This window comes from Littorina saxatilis, linkage group LG7 (genome assembly GCF_037325665.1).
Source record: "Littorina saxatilis isolate snail1 linkage group LG7, US_GU_Lsax_2.0, whole genome shotgun sequence".
Classification (NCBI taxonomy): Eukaryota; Metazoa; Mollusca; class Gastropoda; order Littorinimorpha; family Littorinidae; genus Littorina; species Littorina saxatilis.
In genome coordinates, this window is record NC_090251.1 from 22,507,398 (window position 1) to 22,525,481 (window position 18,084).

The window sequence follows — 18,084 nt, forward strand, 5'->3', positions numbered from 1 at the left end:
TGAGTGTTGCCACGAGAGTGAACGACCTACCGACCCTAGTGTTTTTGATCTGGGGTCGCTGAGTGTTGCCACGAGAGTGAACGACCTACCGACCCTAGTGTTTTTGATCTGGGGTCGCTGAGTGTTGTCACGAGAGTGAACGACCTACCGACCCTAGTGTTTTTGGCCTTGTCATCGGAAACAAACATTCTATGTTTATTTTTGCCGAAGAATTTATTAGTGTCCAGCAGACTACTTATCAGCAGAATGTCGTAGCAGACGCTGACTGTGTGTTTTTGATCTTGGGTCGAAGAGCGTTGCCACGAAAGGTCTGAGAGGATCTCAGACCAAAACACCCCCTGCACAGATGTCAGGTATGAGGGATCAATAAGCTTCTTTGCTGTTCTTTTCTGCTTTGCACACATCTTCCGGTGCTGATCGCGAGTAAAAAAGCCAAGTCGCGTAAGGCGAAATTGCTACATTTAGTCAAGCTGTGGAACTCACAGAATGAAACTGAACGCACTGCATTTTTTCACAATGACCGTAGTCAGCCGGTTGTGCATAACGGAGTAAAACTGACGAGCCTGTTCAGCGCGGTAGTGGTTTCGCTGTGCTGGCATAGCACGCTTTTCTGTACCTCTCTTCGTTTTAACTTTCTGAGCGTGTTTTTAATCCAAACATATCATATCTATATGTTTTTGGAATCAGGAACCGACAAGGAATAAGATACAATTTGTTTTTAAATCGATTTCGGAAATTTAATTTTGATCATAATTTTTATATTTTTAATTTTCAGAGCTTGTTTTTAATCCAAATATGACATATTTATATGTTTTTGGAATCAGGAAATGATGTAAAATAAGATGAACGTAAATTTGGATCGTTTTATGTAAAACAAATTTTATTACAATTTTCAGATTTTTAATGACCAAAGTCATTAATTAATTTTTAAGCCACCAAGCCGAAATGCAATACCGAAGTCCGGCCTTCGTCGAAGATTGCTTTACAAAAATTTCAATCAATTTGATTGAAAAATGAGGGTGTGACAGTGCCGCCTCAACCATTACAAAAAGCCGGATATGACGTCATCAAAAGTATTTATCGAAAAAAAAACGTCCGGGGATATCATTCCCAGGAACTCTCATGTCAAATTTAATAAAGATCGGTCCAGTAGTTTGGTCTGAATCGCTCTACACACACACACGCACAGACAGACACACAGACACACAGACACACACAGACACATACACACACACACACACGCACACACACACACACACACACACACACACACACACACACACACACATACACCACGACCCTCGTCTCGATTCCCCCCTCTATGTTAAAACATTTAGTCAAAACTTGACTAAATGTAAAAAGGAGAAAAAAAAGAAGAGAGCTTGATCTGATTGTTTGGATTGTTATACCTTGGGGCTGGAGAGGGTGGGGGAGGGGATGGGTGGGGAGCAGGAGGGGAAGAAAGGGTATGGAGAATATTGTAAACGGAGGCTGTGTGTGTGTGTGTGTGTGTGTGTGTGTGTGTGTGTGTGTGTGTGTGTGTGTGTGTGTGTGTGTGTGTGTGTGTGTGTGTGTGTGTGTGTGTGTGTGTGTGAAAGAACAAACATAGAAAATAATTAATGCTTTACATGCAACCGTACACCAGCCTTAAGGGCCCCGTCACACAGCGCTATACGTCCTTACCACGACCTTGCCGATCACGTCGATCTGAAAAAGTTATCAAATCGGGGCATATCGCCGTCAAAATCCAGAGCGTGGGCCAAACGTGGGCCAAACGTGGGAGGATCTCCATGAGCGTGGTTTGGTCGGAGTGGGATCGGCTAGATCGGGAAGCTGCACGCTCTCCCAACGCTTATTTTGAATTGCACAAAACCAGCGTAGCCTGGTCGTGGCACAGTACAGTCTTGATGTAGTTGTTTTTATTTGCCATGTGCTGGATTTTGACGGCGATTATCACCCACCTTCGAAGATGAACGGACCTGATGTTGGTTTTATCACGACCACAGAGACTGATCTCACCACGATGCTACCACGCTGCTTGTACGATAATAGACTCGTTAAGTGTACAGTGTGAGTGTTAGTGTTAGTGGTTATCGGTACTTTTTTATGTGGTGACTTCAGCGTTTTGTGCGCAGTTCAAAGGTTAGGGGTCAAAGTTTACGTTTGCTCCCTCACGGGGGATAACCGGTCAAAGGCCGAGCGGAAGCCGAAGGCGGCGCCTAACACGTGTGAAGGCAAGTTTTGTCTGTTTTCTAGGTATTGTTTGATTTATGTCGGGATTTAAGGTAAGCTACTGATTCAGCGATGACTTAATTTGTTTCTCGATGCATAAAAAGTCAGGGAGCGATTGCTATTTGCCCGTAAATAGCCTTCAAAGCTGAAAATGTCGGCGATCGAGGGAAATGGCTGTTCGATGGGTTTTGCAAGTAGAACTGTGCTTTATTTCACCAAATCAGCTCGTAGTTGGTATGGGTACGGGATTCTAGAGGACGAAGGAGTCATAAGAGGTGCAAAAAAGTGCTATTTGGGAGTAGAATAAATCTTCCGAGCCAGTAGACAAGAGAAGGTCATATTTGAGAGATGCGCGTAGGCGGAGCTTTCCGACAAGCGAATGATACAGCAGATTAATCATTCGTTTTGATCAGAAACATAGTCTCTAGTTTTTATGAATGAGTTTTTTAATTAAAACAATCACGAGAACTCTCTCGCTTAGCCTAATGGCTGTTTGATGGGTTTCGCAAGTAGAAATGTGCTTTATTTCACCAAATCAGCTCGTATTTGACATCGGTTTGGTATTTTAATCCTACCGCGAACTGGATAGCAGACGCGGCACGTGTGAACGAAATTTCAGAAAAGCGTACATCTGTACAGTGCAGCAAAACTGTTCTGTGCATCTTTCTTTCTTTCTTTATTTGGTGTTTAACGTCGTTTTCAACCGTTCAAGGTTATATCGCGACGGGGAAAGGGCGGAGATGGGATAGAGCCACTTGTTAATTGTTTCTTGTTCACAAAAGCACTAATCAAAAAATTGCTCCAGGGGCTTGCAACGTAGTACAATATATGACCTTACTGGGAGAATGCAAGTTTCCAGTACAAAGGACTTAACATTTCTTACATACTGCATGACTAAAATCTTTACAAACATCGACTATTTTTTATACAAGAAACACTTAACAAGGGTAAAAGGAGAAACAGAATCCGTTAGTCGCCTCTTACGACATGCTGGGGAGCATCGGGTAAATTCTTCCCCCTAACCCGCGGGGGGTTGTTCTGTGCATCATTGTCAATGTAAATAGTGATCAACTTAGAAGCACACATACCCTGTTGCCCTTAGATAACGGCACACACACTAAGCCAAATAGCTGTCTCTCGTGTACACCCACACACACACGCACGTACGCACACACGCACATACACACCCATACATACACACACACACACACACACACACACACACACACACACACACACACACACACACACACACACACACACACACACACACTCATTCTAATGGGTTTGGAGCATCTGTTTATACAGATGCAGTCTGAAGACGAAGAAATGGTTCTTGTGGCAGAGGAGGTGGAGGAAGAAGTAGATGGACCTGTGCCAGGTCCATCCGGATCCGCTGCTCCGGCCATTGTGGCAATTCGTTCGCCTAGCTATGGAAAAAATCTAAAGAGATATATAAGGCAAGTGCACTACCAAGGTGAACCCGTGGTGTGTACAGAACCAGGGTACCTTAAAACGTTCAAACGACCAAAGTTGCTCGAAATACACCACAAGAACAAACACTCAGATGAAAGGCCTTTTGAGTGCCACAAATGTGCAAAGAAGTTTGCAATACAAAAAATGTTAACACAGCACTCCCATTCATGTGGTGGCCAGAAACTTGTGCTTCCACATTGATAATTTACTAATTACCAATGACATGTATAAATATCAATGCGGAATTACCTATATAAACGCACAACTATGAATATTTCTAAGGTTTGAGGCTGTTATGCAATCAGGAAAATTATCCAAAAGGAATATTTACTTCTATAACTGCAACAGAAAGTATCTAATTCAACCCACAAAAGTGTTGTTGTTTTTTCAAACATGTAGGTCCACTTCTTGTGGGCGTCAGGTTTGCCTGACTACAGAGAATGCACCAGGGTGTATTTGCCGGTGGTTTTCTCGGATCTTGCTCCTTGTAAAACCCATTTTTTTGCATGATCTAAAAAATAAACAGAAACGGCTACAGGAAATGCACATACATTTACAGTATATTATCACAGATATTTGTAACTTCTGGAGATTTTAGTAAATGTATAATATGTGGATATTACTAAGACTCACAGGTATATTACAATTGCTTGTCTTAACATGTGCTTGTATCAGACATCAATGAAATGAGTAATTTTACTTTTGGAGCTACATGTACTATGCTGCCATCGATCACTTTGGAGAGTTTCCTCTTTATATATTAGTCGGCTGGCCGGCAAAGTTACCAGGGGCAGAGTCCGCGGCTGCCCTCTCACCCTTTCTTTCAAGGCGTACAAATCCTTGCCGTGGCACACCCCTCCCCCTCCCCGGTGAGTAGACATGAAGGGGCATCCGCTAATAGCTCCCCCCTCCCCCCCACCCCCTCCCCAAAACCGGGCAGAGACACAGAGCGCAAAACGGCGCTTCCCGGCAACATCTGCTGCTACCCCCCCCCCCCCCCTTCCCAAACTACGGCCGATGCATCCCCACGATCGAATCAGACATCAAATGGCACCGCCATCAGCTGCCCTTGCGCTCACTCACCCCCCCCCCCCCCCCGGGTACCATGTGTTGTCAAAAGTTTTCTATTATTTCAACGAGTGAGAGAAGACTTGCCAACAGGCCAAAACAAAACTATGAGAGAGAGAACTTTATTTTGCAAGGATAAAGATTTAATTAAAAAACTCATTCATAAAAACTAGAGACTATGTACCAAATACAAGCTGATTTGGTGAAATAAAGCACATTTCTACTTGCAAAACCCATCGAACAGCCATTTCCGGTGCTCGATCGCCGACATTTTCAGCTTTGAAGGCTATTTACGGGCAAATATCAATCGCTCCCTGACTTTTTATGCATCGAGAAACAAAGTCATCGCTGAATCAGTATAAACTAAACAATACCCAGAAAACAGACAAAACTTGCCTTCACACGTGTCAGGCACCGCTTTCGGCTTCCCCTCGGCCTTGTTTGTTGTACGCCAAATTTTCAGTACCCGCTGTCTGCTGTCTGATGCTTTGATGGAAGACAGATAGAGAGAACTCGAACTCGAACTCGAACTCGAACTCGAAAACTTTATTACCGAGGGATGATAGCATTAGGTCCATAAGGTCCTTTCTTACAGCTAGTCCCTACTATAATACACACATGAAACAAAGAACAAATATGAAGAGTTTATAAAATAAAAATAAAAACAATGGGGAAAGGTATAACAAAATAAAAATTCAAAATTCAAAAGTGTGCTTGTTAATGGAGGCATACTATACACTTTCTCTTTTACACATCCTCACACACACTCGCACAAAGTGTACACCGACTTAGTCGTTAGAGAGGTGCTTTCGGAGCTGTCTTTTAAAGAGAGAGAGAGAGAGAGAGAGAGAGAGAGAGAGACGGAGAGAGAGAGAGAGAGAGAGAGAGAGAGAGAGAGAGAGAGAGAGAGAGAGAGAGAGAGAGAGAGAGAGAGAGAGAGAGAGAGAGAGAGAGAGAGAGAGAATATAATACGAAAGTTTAATTGCGAGGCCATCGGCCTACCCTTAGTTCTAGTTCCACCTCTCTCATATTAACGTTCCAATCAACACTGTAACATTTGGTATTGCAATCATTCTGCAGAATAGTAATGCACCTAATACATAAAACCCTTCACAGGTTCGAAAATGGGGCACTGTATCCTCGCACACCTAGTGAAAATGCTTACAATTTATGACACAGATTGCCCTACCCCCCTTTAATACGAGTGGAAAATATTGCCCCCAATGCATTTTATCCCTTGTGTAATATTTCATAAGACATTTTTTTGTCAAAGCGAACAATGTAAAGTCGACAAGGGTCAAACTCGCTGCTGTGACGACCGAACAACAATATATTCATGTTGTCAGAACTGTGTGCAATAGCTATGGAATGAGAATGAAACGGAAACGAAAAATATAGGATTTCAAACGGATCAAAGAGTTGAATGCAGTCTGTGCTTTGTGTTTTGCAGGCAAGATTTTCTGTATAGTGTATAAAAAAAAAAGCTTGTAATAACCTGATAAGTTAGGGCGTTGAATATGTTGAGATGATCATTTGCAGTTAATAAAAAGTGCGTGTGTGTGTGTTTGTGTGTGTGTGTGTGTGTGTGTGTGTGTGTGTGTGTGTTCCTGCATTCGTGAGTGTTTTTGCGTATGCTTGCTTGAGTGTGTGTGTGTGTGTGTGTGTGTGTGTGTGTGTGTGTGTGTGTGTGTGTGTGTGTGTGTGTATGTATGTGTGTGTGTGTGTGTGTCAATGTGTGAGTGTGTGTGTGTATGTGTGTGTGTGTGTGTATGTGTGTGTGTGAGTTTGTGTGTGTGTGTGGGTGTATGTGTATGTAAAATAGAAAGACATAGAGAGACAGAGAAAGAGACAAAGAGAGACCGGAAGAGACTCGGGGAGGGAGTATGTGTGTACTTTACATACCTGCAAACACACGTATGTAAACACAACTAGAGGCCAATGGGCAGACTTAGACTCCAGGTAAAAATAACTTTCACCCGAACTGACAACACGACCTACCACCTGGATACATTTCTGTGCAAACTTACAGAACAAGAGGGAATATTAAGTGAAGGTCAAGAATGTATACTTTATTTGTTTTACGTTTGTTGGTTGCTTATCATATTTATCGTCTCTTTAGTAGTTAATGCTATTCGATACCGATGCAAGTTTGTTTCCTTTTTCAGCTCACATGGTAAACTCCATGCTTAAAGCTGTTTACAATCAGGTCTATCCCTGTAATTTGTAGTACGTGGTTGCTAACATTTACACAACTGTTATTATCGACGCGAAAAAACATCGCACGTGTCTAAGTGAAGACAAACACAAGACAATTCTCAACTTCAAATACTACATCAAACACTGACACTTCGTTCATCATTCTGTCAGTTGACTACCACACCTGTTCTGACACTGCTCACAATAGGAAATTCAAAGATTTAAAGGCATAGTCCTTCTCGTGTTAGCAATTATGACGTTCAACTTTTCAGACCTGCCCGGTGTAACACGACATTTTTACTCCACGAAAAATTTACTCCGGAGTAAATATTTCGTACGAAATTCTTACTCCGAGTACACTTTTTGTACAAGAAAAGAACTCCCCAAGGCACGAAAAAATTACTCCCTCCACGAAATTTTAGTAAAAATCTCGTACGCAAAAATGGGATGCGGGCGAAGGGATAATGCCAATAAGTGATCTCGCGCACACGAATGTCGCGCTACCCTCCTTCCACCCCTTCCACCACCAAGACTAACAGGGGACAAGGGAGTAAACATTTCGCACACCTGGCATGGGAAGTTAAATTGCTTGTGTTGGGGTGAAGTAATTTATTCGTTATTTATTCGTCAGGGGAGTAACATTTTTGTACGAAATGTTTACTCGGAACTCACCTGTCTTGGGGAGTAATTTTCTCGTGAAATGGGGGAGTGCTTTTTTCGTAAAGGGAGTAAATTTTTTGTACGAAATGTTTACTCCGGAGTAAAAATCTCGTGGGAGTAATTTTCTCGTGTTACACCGGCCTTGTACGTGGGATAATAGCATCCCTCCACTTGGATACCTACCAACAATCAAAAGGCTGATCGTTTTCTGCGCGGAGTGGGATTTTTTGATGAATTAATTTCTTGACAAGCACTATAAGGCCCAAAAAAAAAAAAAAATCTGTTTACGGTAACATAGGCCCCCCCCAAAAAATAGGGTCGGTAGGTCGGGATTTTTTTTATTTTTTTTTATTTTTTCCCCAAAAAACATATTTTTAAGTTATTTTGCCAAAAAACAAAGATTTTTTTTTTAATTTAAAAAAAAAAAAATTCCCCCCCCCCCAAATGCCAAAAAAAAATCTAGGGTCGCGCCAAAAAAATAGGGTCGGTCGGGATACCGTAAACAGACTATTTTTTGTTTGTTGGCCTAATGAAAAACAAATCTCACAGTGCACAGGAAGCAGTCAGGGTGTTGAGTTTTGATGTGTGACCAAGTGGAAGAAAGCCTGGCCAGATCGGACATTGTTAGCCAACTTGTTCACATGGGAAGGACTAGCTGTACGTACCTTGCAAACCAAATCTTCAAATCAAAGGTGGCTTTCTCCTTGTTTAAACTGATCGTGTAAACTGACCACGGGTCTTTCAAGGTTTTTCTTTGGGACAGGAACACACCGTCATTTGGACAATTACTGCAGTTAATACTTTCAGAGCTGTTTTCCGCTGTGCGGGGTTGCACTTTTGTGTGTGTGTGTGTCAGTCGATTTCCCCAGTGGAATTTGTATTTTAGAATTATTTGAATTACGAGAGGCTAAACGCATAATAAAGTCAAATCATAATGCATATTAATATCAAACAAGCTCTCTGTCTCCGTCTCTCTCTGTCTCTCTGTGTCTCTCTTCCCTGTCTCTGTCTCCCCCCCTCTCTCTCTTCCCTGTCTCTGTTTCTCTCCCCCCCCCCCCCCCCGCCTCTCTCTCTCTCTCTCTCTCTCCCTCTCTCTCTCTCTCTCTCTCTCTCTCTCTCTCTCTCTCTCTCTCCCTCACTCTCATAAGTCAGAAGTGAAATGTCGAGGTTCAAATGGCAGGTGAGCCGTTTTACCTTGGCACCACCCCCCTTACTCCACCCTCCACCGTCCACCCGTATCTAGTGTACACGGCTTAGCACTATCTCCCCGGCCTGCGCGTTTCTCAATCACTGGTGAAGAGCTTCCTATTATTGTCCGGTCAAGAGGGTTTGGTTAGCAAGTAAGGGTCCATGTTAAAGTGTATATATAGCTAGCCTTGAGGGGGTTTGTTTGTTTGTTTGTTTGCTTAACGCCCAGCCGACCATGAAGGGCCATATCAGGAGGGCGGTGCTGCTTTGACATATAACGTGCGCCACACACAAGACAGAAGTCGCAGCACAGGCTTCATGTCTCACCCAGTCACATTATTCTGACACCGGACCAACCAGTCCTGGCACTAACCCCATAATGCCAGACGCCAGGCGGAGCAGCCACTAGATTGCCAATTTTAAAGTCTTAGGTATGACCCGGCCGGGTTTCGAACCCACGACTTCCCGATCACGGGGCGGACGCCTTACCACTAGGCCAACCGTGCCGGTCCCTTGAGGGGGTAAGTACGCCGTGTAGATGACACGCAGGCACTTGAAATTGACCAGTTTAAACCCTCAACCCCCCCTTCCAAACACGAAATATAAAATAACATAAAACACAGACACACGTGCGCGTGCACACACACATCAACCAAAGACACCGGGATACCAGAGCAGAATTGCGTACATGTTCTCAAGGAGGACAAGTTTACACTTTTAAACTGAATGAAAATAAAAATAAAGATAAATTAAAAAGGATTTTTTTCTTCTAAATAAAACCGTTCAAGCGCCTGTGGTTTGACCCCAAAAGGTCAATAAGGGGTTTTCACTCTCTGCGGTTCCAGTGGAGAATTCTGAACCGTGCTATATGATTACAGTCTCATTTTCAGACATTGTGCACGCGACTGACTGTAAACTGTTAGGCGTGGTTGTGTTGATCTTTGGGTACGTGTCACCGTGTTGGGGTGGAATACTTTTGTCCTCGCGAAATGGCAAATCAAAGTGAGTCTTTCAGCACGTTTACTTGGTTCCTTATATTTTATGGTTTTGAATGTTTGATCAACGAACAGTATACGTGTTGTCAAGTCTTTTATGCGGTCACCGTCTCTGTGTGTGTCTGTTTCTCTGTTTGTGCTTGTACGTGTGTGCGTGTGAGTGTGTCACGGTGTGTGTGTGTGTGTGTAAGAGAGAGAGAGAGAGAGAGAGAGAGAGAGAGAGAGAGAGACACACACACACACACACACACACACACGCGCGCGAACACACACGCGCGAACATCCCCCCCCACACACACACACACGTGCGCGCGCGCGCGAACAGAACTAAATACTTAAATACGTGTCAACATTCACCAGCCTAGGCTACTTCATTTGCTAAGTGTGAAATTGTGTTTGATTTATTGCGTAGCGATACCAATGTCAGTATGCTCCATTAATTCAGGAACGACATTTAGCAGAACGCACTTGAAGTACTGCACAGTATAGGCGGGGAGGACAGTATTATACAGGTTGTCTAATGATTATTGAGAATGAGTATTTCGCTTGTAGTAACTGTAATATAAACAGCACAGAGATGTTCTTGGTATATAATGAAATAACACTATTTTCTCTACTCACACAATTGATTAATATAACTGTATCTCGTCTTTCCTAATTTTAGTTTAACAACGACCGCATGTGTGCGAAATTCAGTAGTGTCACAACAAGTGAAGTAAAAACAGCTTCGGGTAATATTTTCTGTTTGATGATAATGTTTTGCAATTTGTTGTGAAGTGGTCGAGTAAAAACCAACCATTGCAGAGAATGTAATTTTGTTCGTGCTATTACATGAAAACATTTTTTTTTTTTGACTGGGCTTATCCCGTTAGATGTGCTGATATTTTAGTGTTATGATCTATTTTGGCTTATCGCGCTACAGGAAATCCGGGGTAGTTTTTTGTACAATTTATTCTATGAGAAAGGGCGTTGTATCAGGATTTGAAAATAAAGTTTTATGTTAACATTTTGCCAGGGATTTTCATGTAATTTGCTTCTTACTGGTGAAGCTTTTTACTTTCCCCTGCTGGAGGACGATATTTTGAATTTGGTCTTAATACGAACTGACAGGTATATTTGGTGGGTATAATGCTGACAACATTACGGAAAACACATCGGGAACTTTTATTTATAATCATATATTTGCACAAATACGGACTCTGAAGATTACAGTGGATGAGCAAAAAGGCTTTCTGTATGTCATCGCACTCAGTGAATTTGACGAAGTAGTGGAATTTTTTCCCCGCTTTGACCGGGTTTTTTTCAGTAGAAATTATTATCTTGCATACTGCTACCCTTTCTAACCCTGCTGGATCCACCGACTGACGACTCAGTTTCCTGGACTTGCCAGGGCGCCGTGGTCATTGTTAGACGAAAATATGGATCACCTGGCTCTTATTTTGTAATTGTATCATGCGTGCGTGTTTTCACAAAATCGGCTTAAAAAGTATGCTTCCCCACCGAACAAGATTTCTTATGCTGTAATTGCAACCTTTTATGTTATAATTGCTCCATTTGAAGTTGTGTCAAAATAGCCTTAATTTGCAACCAAGGGCAATAACTGTCGTCTGAGCCAAAGGGAGATGATTCTCAAACGAACGTGGTTTTCACATTGAGCACTTAATAACCTTTACAGTGATATGCAATATGCTGTGACTTTTGTATGTTATGAACATATACAACTTGTTTGAAATCAGAGGCAACATTCCCAACGATTTATTAACAAACTATAGATATATCTTCTTTGTGTGACGGTATGTTTGCAGAACACAGTTGAAACAGCAGCACTAACGCCATGTCTGACAAGTCACCCCCCACCAGTCCGGGACTAGGGCCGCAACAAAAGACCTCGCGGCACTCCTCCTCTTCCTCATCCTCCACCGCCCCTGGAGTCAGATCCAGCAACCCCAATATATCCTGTACCCCCCACACACCCTACCCCAATCTCGACCAGCAACAAATGGCACGACAATCTTCCACCCAAGCAGCCAAAAGCAGCAAGCCCCCCACACCCAAACCCAACTCTCCACCAAAAAATAGTCAGCCTAACACACCCAACCTTTCAGCCAAAACAAGCAACCCCAACTCCGCAGCCCAAACCAGAAAACCAAAGAAACCCAACAATGCAGCCAAAAACAGCAACTCCAACACACCCAAACCCAACTCCGCAACCAAACACAGCAAACCAAACTCACCCAACCATGCAACCCAAACCACCAACCCAAACTCACCCAACCATGCAACCCAAACCACCAACCCAAACTCACCCAACCATGCAACCCAAACCACCAACCCAAACTCACCCAACCATGCAACCCAAACCACCAACCCAAACTCACCCAACCATGCAACCCAAACCACCAACCCAAACACACCCAAGTCCAACTCTGCACCCAATTCCAGCAACCCCAACACACCCAACGCCACCACCGCCCAAAACGGAAACCCTACCCCGCCCGCCTCGGCGCCCAGCGGCCCCCCACCCCTGCCCTCCAAGACGCACACGCAGGATTTGAACTACATGCACCGTCCACCTCGCATCATGCCCAACTACGGCAGACGACAGTGGCAACAGTCCCGCCTGCTGCCCAAGACGTGCATCGGCCGCGTCCTGCTGTACGACAACGTGATGCAGCAGCAGATGCTGGACGTCAAGGTGTCCGGCCTCCTGTCGGCGCAGCGCAAGATGGGCAAGATTATGGACATGCACCGCAAGTGAGTGTTGAACTGGCTTGAAATGTATGCAGGCCATTTTAGACTTGCATCGCAAGTGAGTGATTAACTGGCTTGAAATGTGTTCAGTTCATTATGTACATGCATCGCAAGTGAGTGTTAAAAATGGCTTCAAATATGTACATGTTATTATGGACATGCCATGCATCGAAAGTGAGTGTTTGACTGGCTTGTTTTGGGTTGAAATATGTTCACTATTGACATGCATCGCAAGTGAGTGTTTGGGGTGAAACATGTTCAGGTCATTATAGGTATGCCATGCATCGCAAGTACCCCCCGCGGGTTAGGGGGAAGAATTTACCCGATGCTCCCCAGCATGTCGTAAGAGCCGACTAACGGATTCTGTTTCTCCTTTTACCCTTGTTAAGTGTTTCTTGTATAGAATATAGTCAATTTTTGTAAAGATTTTAGTCAAGCAGTATGTAAGAAATGTTAAGTCCTTTGTACTGGAAACTTGCATTCTCCCAGTAAGGTAATATATTGTACTACGTTGCAAGCCCCTGGAGCAAATTTTTGATTAGTGCTTTTGTGAACAAGAAACAATTGACAAGTGGCTCTATCCCCTCTCCCCCCTTTCCCCGTCGCGATATAACCTTCGTGGTTGAAAACGACGTTAAACACCAAAATAAAGAAAGAAAGAATGCATCGCAAGTGAGTGTTTGGGGTGAAAAATGTTCAGGTCATTATAGGTATGCCATACATCGCAAGTGAGTGTTTGGGGTGAAATATGTTCAGGTCATTATAGGTATGCCATACATCGCAAGTGAGTGTTTGGGGTGAAATATGTTCAGGTCATTATAGGTATGCCATACATCGCAAGTGAGTGTTTGGGGTGAAATATGTTCAGGTCATTATAGGTATGCCATACATCGCAAGTGAGTGTTTGGGGTAAAATATGTTCAGGTCATTATAGGTATGCCATACATCGCAAGTGAGTGTTTGGGGTGATCGAAATATGTTCAGGTCATTATAGGTATGTCATACATCGCAAGTGAGTGTTTGGGGTGAAATATGTTCAGGTCATTATAGGTATGCCATACATCGCAAGTGAGTGTTTGGGGTGAAACAAGTTCAGGTCATGATGTACATGCATTGCAAGTGAGTGTTGAACTGGGTTGTTTTTGGGGTGAAATACTTCTGCTTCTGTCATTATGGACATGCCATGCATCGCAATTGAGTGTTGAACTGGCCAGTTTTAGTTGCAATATGTTCGGGTTATTACGGGAATGCATCGCAATTGAGTGTTAAACTGGCTAGTTTTGGGTGTAATATGTTCGGAATATTACGGGCATGCATCACAATTGATTGTACGTGTTGAATCAGCTTGTGTGAGGTTTTTGGGTCTTGAGCTTAACATTTTCTGACGGTCTTGTCTTTGCAGTTCTTTCCTCCTGACCCGGATGCAGAAGCAACGCCATGTTGCCGACACGGTGTTGCACGTGGACGACGTGATGCCGGAACACGTGACGCCTCCCAGAATGAACACCACCATCATTGCACTATCTCACGCGGGCACTCCGCGCTTTGAACGAAACCCACCCAGCGAAAAGCCGCAGGAGCAAGACACTGCGGAAACAAAGCACACACACACAGAGGAGAAGACACCAGGAGATGAAAAGACTGTGGCTGATCCTGCCAGCGAGAAGGGTGCCAAAGAAAAAATGGCGGAGAATGGTGAAGAAACAGATTGTGTATCCCCTCTTCCTCCTCCGTTACCTGCTGTGCCTCAAGATCGCTACGGTGCCAGCACAAGTTTTGGCTTCGCTCTCCAAAACCCTCAAACCAGCGATACACGTGCCGCACACACTGCCGCTGCGTACCGCCAACACCAAGGTCGCGGAGAGAGAGGAGGAGGAGGAGGGCACAACACCCACACCAACAGCCACACACTTCCGGAAATCCACGTCACATCCGGGCAGCCTGCGCATGCGGTCAAAATGGTGCTCCACGTGGACAGCAACAAGCAGGGACTGACGCGTCTCTTTCACTCCTACCCCCAGCCCGCTCAACACGCTAAAAAGGGTGCTGGCAAAGGCAAAGGCAAAGGCAAGCTCGCGAAGAACGGGGTCTTCGATAACAGGACAGTGGAAGATACCAGATACCGGAGACTGGAAAAGCTTCTGGTGAGAATCGAGCCGCCCAACGAAGGGTACTTGGAGCTGAGTCCCAGTTTCCACACCCCGAGACGAGCCATGACCTTTACCCGACCCAATTCGTTTCGCTCCTCCATTTTCCGACGACGTCGTTCGGGCTCTGCGCGTTCCAACCTATCGTCCAGTTCTGGTGGTCGTGTTGTGCTCAGCTCTCTGTGATCAATCACTGTTGTTGTTGTTGTTGTTGTTGTTGTTGTTGTTGTTGTTGTTGTTGTTGTTGTTGTTGTTGTTGTTGTTGTTGTTGTTGTTGTTGTGAGGACTGCAGTACAGTGTTGCACTACTAAATCTGACTAGGCTCTGCGGGTTCCTATCACTCGTCCAGCTCTTGTGGTCGTATCTGGTTCAGCTCTCTGTGATCAATCACTGCTGTTGTTGTTGTTGTGAGGAATGAATAGTACAGTGTTGCACTGCAAATTCTGAGGTGTCACTGCAATGACTATCGTTGGGCAGTCAACATAGGACAGGGCTCCGATATTTCGTCCAGTTCCGATGGTCGCGTTGTACTTAACTCGATCTCTGTGATCAATCACAGCTGTTGTTGTTGTGAGGACTGAATAGAACAGTGTTGCTCTACTAATTCTGTGGTGTCACTGCAATGGCAGTCGTTGGGCAGTGAAAGTAGGACACGGCTCCGCGCGTTGCAATCTTTTGTCTAGCTCTGGTGGTTGCGCTGTAGTAAGCTCACTGTGATTGCAGTGGTGAACTGCTCGGTCTGAGGCGTCGCGCGTAACGACTAACTTTAGGCAGTTAAAGTAGATTAATGCGCAGTGAAAGAAAGACAGGGTGCTGTTTTAAATTTGATTTATGACGCTGCACATTGCATTGAGTGTGGTCGTTTTGGGGCCAGCTCCTTATGGAAGGTAACTGCTCGAATTTTTTCAGCAATTATTTTGAATAAGTTTGACCCATTGTGTGTGTGTGTGTGTGTGTGTGTGTGTGTGTGTGTGTGTGTGTGTGTGTGTGTGTGTGTGTGTGTGTGTGTGAGCTTGTTTTGTCATGATGTTTCTAGGTTTAAGATCGATCAGCTTGAATTTGCAAATGAACCTTATAAAACTTAAACTATAGTCTTCCATATTCTGCACGTTCACTTCGCTACAAGCTTCTTTTTTTCTTTTTGTTAGCGCACGTCGTTAAGTAATAGCACATGTACACGTGCTATTTTCTTCTTTATATCTTGAATGAGCTTTCTTCTCTTTTTTTTTTTTTTTTGCGAAGTATTCTCGCTTTAGGTCCCAATTTGGCGATGTTGTTGTTGTTGGTAAGATTCAAACAGTTTTATGTCGCGTTATTTATTGTACGGCGACCAATGGGCTGTTCAGACCTGTCCAATCCCTTGATCGGGAGAGTCATTCGGGGGAGAGACACAAGCTACTGAGCAGCTTTGACCGTCATCCATTTCTATCCATGGTGTGCTTTCTCCTAGGAGGCGGCGTGCATGACAAAATGCCCACTGTGCGGGGATCCAGCGATGTGTCGGACTGGTTGAAATTAAGGTTTGTTTGTGATATCAACCACTCCAAACCAGCGCTTCGTTTCTAACAAGTTGGACACTTTCGCGTGAACACCACACCCAGGAGATTTGCGATGATTTCAACCACTCCGAATAGCGCTTCGTCAAGTTTCCCCCCTATTGGGCACTTTCTCATGAACACCAAACCCAGGAGATTTGCCGTGCCGAGTCTCGTTTGCTGTTTCACATTGGCCATTCTGCCCTTCCTCCGTGCGGTGGGTGGTTGTGTGGAGCGTGTCACAGTCAAAGAGTTCACTTCAGCTCCATATTATTCCTTGTTGCTTAAGAATAAGATCATGTTTTATAATTATAGTCCTGTGAGGTTACCCTCATGGACATTCGGGTTGGTGATGAGTACCGTTGAGACTTACTAATAGACGAAAATAACTCTGTCGGGTGTGTACGGGTTGTGAAAGAGTGAATGCCCTTGCTTTTAGTGAGACAAAACAATCCACGGGACAATCACTAGCGAGGGGTGTGTTTGAAACACGCGGACAGTCACTAGCGAGGGGTGTGTTTGAAACACGCGGACAGTCACTAGCGAGGGGTGTGTTTGAAACACGCGGACAGTCACTAGCGAGGGGTGTGTTTGAAACACGCGGACAAGGAGAATGTGTGCATTATTTGTCTCGCTAACAGCGAAGGTATTCACTCTTTCACAAACCATACAAACTCGACAGAGATATGTCCGAACATCGTCTATTGGCCTTCGAAAGAAAGAAGTGACACAATGCAGCTCCTACACATCTTTGACCGTCCTGGATACTACTTCCTGATGCACGGTGTCTGTGTGTGAGTCCCACGCGTGCCACTGTGACAGGCCCGAGCTATTCAGCGAGGAATCAGTGTCTAATATTTCAGTCACCGTGATATACAATGCACAATCTTTCACCGTGGCTTGCCTTCGACAGAATAGACATGTTCAAAAAGTTTGTATGCAGCTGGAGACAATTTCCTCTTGGAATGTGTATAGGGCGCGCAGTGCAGGTTTTCTCCTCGGCTTTAAGGTTATTTGTCATGCTGACTGTGATCCTGTTTCTTTTGAACTTTTGTGATATTGCGGTGATCCTTTGTGTGCAGTGAACGATGGAAATCAGCTAACATTGTACAGTATTATATTTGACTTGAGGTAAGGCGTATCGAAATTGAACGATAGCTACGCTTCTGGGGTCTTATTCAGAAGCCAGCTGAATAATATGGTGGGTTTATTTGTGATCTTGTAGTCAAAAAACCTTTTTTGTTTTATATTTACACTTTCCAAACACCTGCTTTTGCTGCTTCATATGCATAATTTATGAAAAAACTGAGGCTAAGTTTGTTTATCTGTGGAAATGTGAAGCTATTCTTGTGTGTGTGTGTGTGCTCGCCCTTGCATGCGTGCGTGTGTTTATGTGTGCGAGTAATTGTGCGATTGTGTGCGTGTGTGTGTGTGTGTGTGTGTGTGTGTGTGTGTGTTTGTAGACTTTGTATTAAGACACATCCCCGGACTTCTCCTAATTTGATACACCTGGGCAACCACCAATTAACAAAACTAATAACAACCAGCAAAAAAACAAAAGACAAATTAATAGAAAGCACAGTTTCAATGAACATTTGATTATAGGCTAAAAGTTGTCATCCCTGGGGTAAAACACATCTACGTCCATTTTTCTGAATACTGAACCAGCAATCTATAATAAAAAAAACCAAATCGGAAAGCAAAGGTTTGATTGCATTTTGATCAGAAATGTGTCATTCTTAATTGGATCAGTCCTGAACATAAGATTTGATTACAAAGACAGTCATGGTTAAATCAATCCAAACTGACTTGAAGACAAATGTTCTCTTTCCTTTA

General features: G+C 43.9%; 1 protein-coding gene across 1 annotated transcript in view; it reads left to right on the forward strand.

The window, feature by feature from the left end:
- Positions 1-17,570, forward strand: part of LOC138970935 (mucin-5AC-like) — a 20,307-nt gene extending 2,737 nt beyond the window's left edge. The window contains exons 2-3 of the mRNA XM_070343518.1: positions 11,621-12,569; positions 13,969-17,570. Coding sequence (XP_070199619.1) covers positions 11,650-12,569; positions 13,969-14,899 — 1,851 coding nt within the window. The 5' untranslated portion in view covers positions 11,621-11,649 and the 3' untranslated portion in view covers positions 14,900-17,570. The remainder of the gene's footprint in view (positions 1-11,620; positions 12,570-13,968) is intronic.
- Positions 17,571-18,084: the final 514 nt, after the last annotated feature.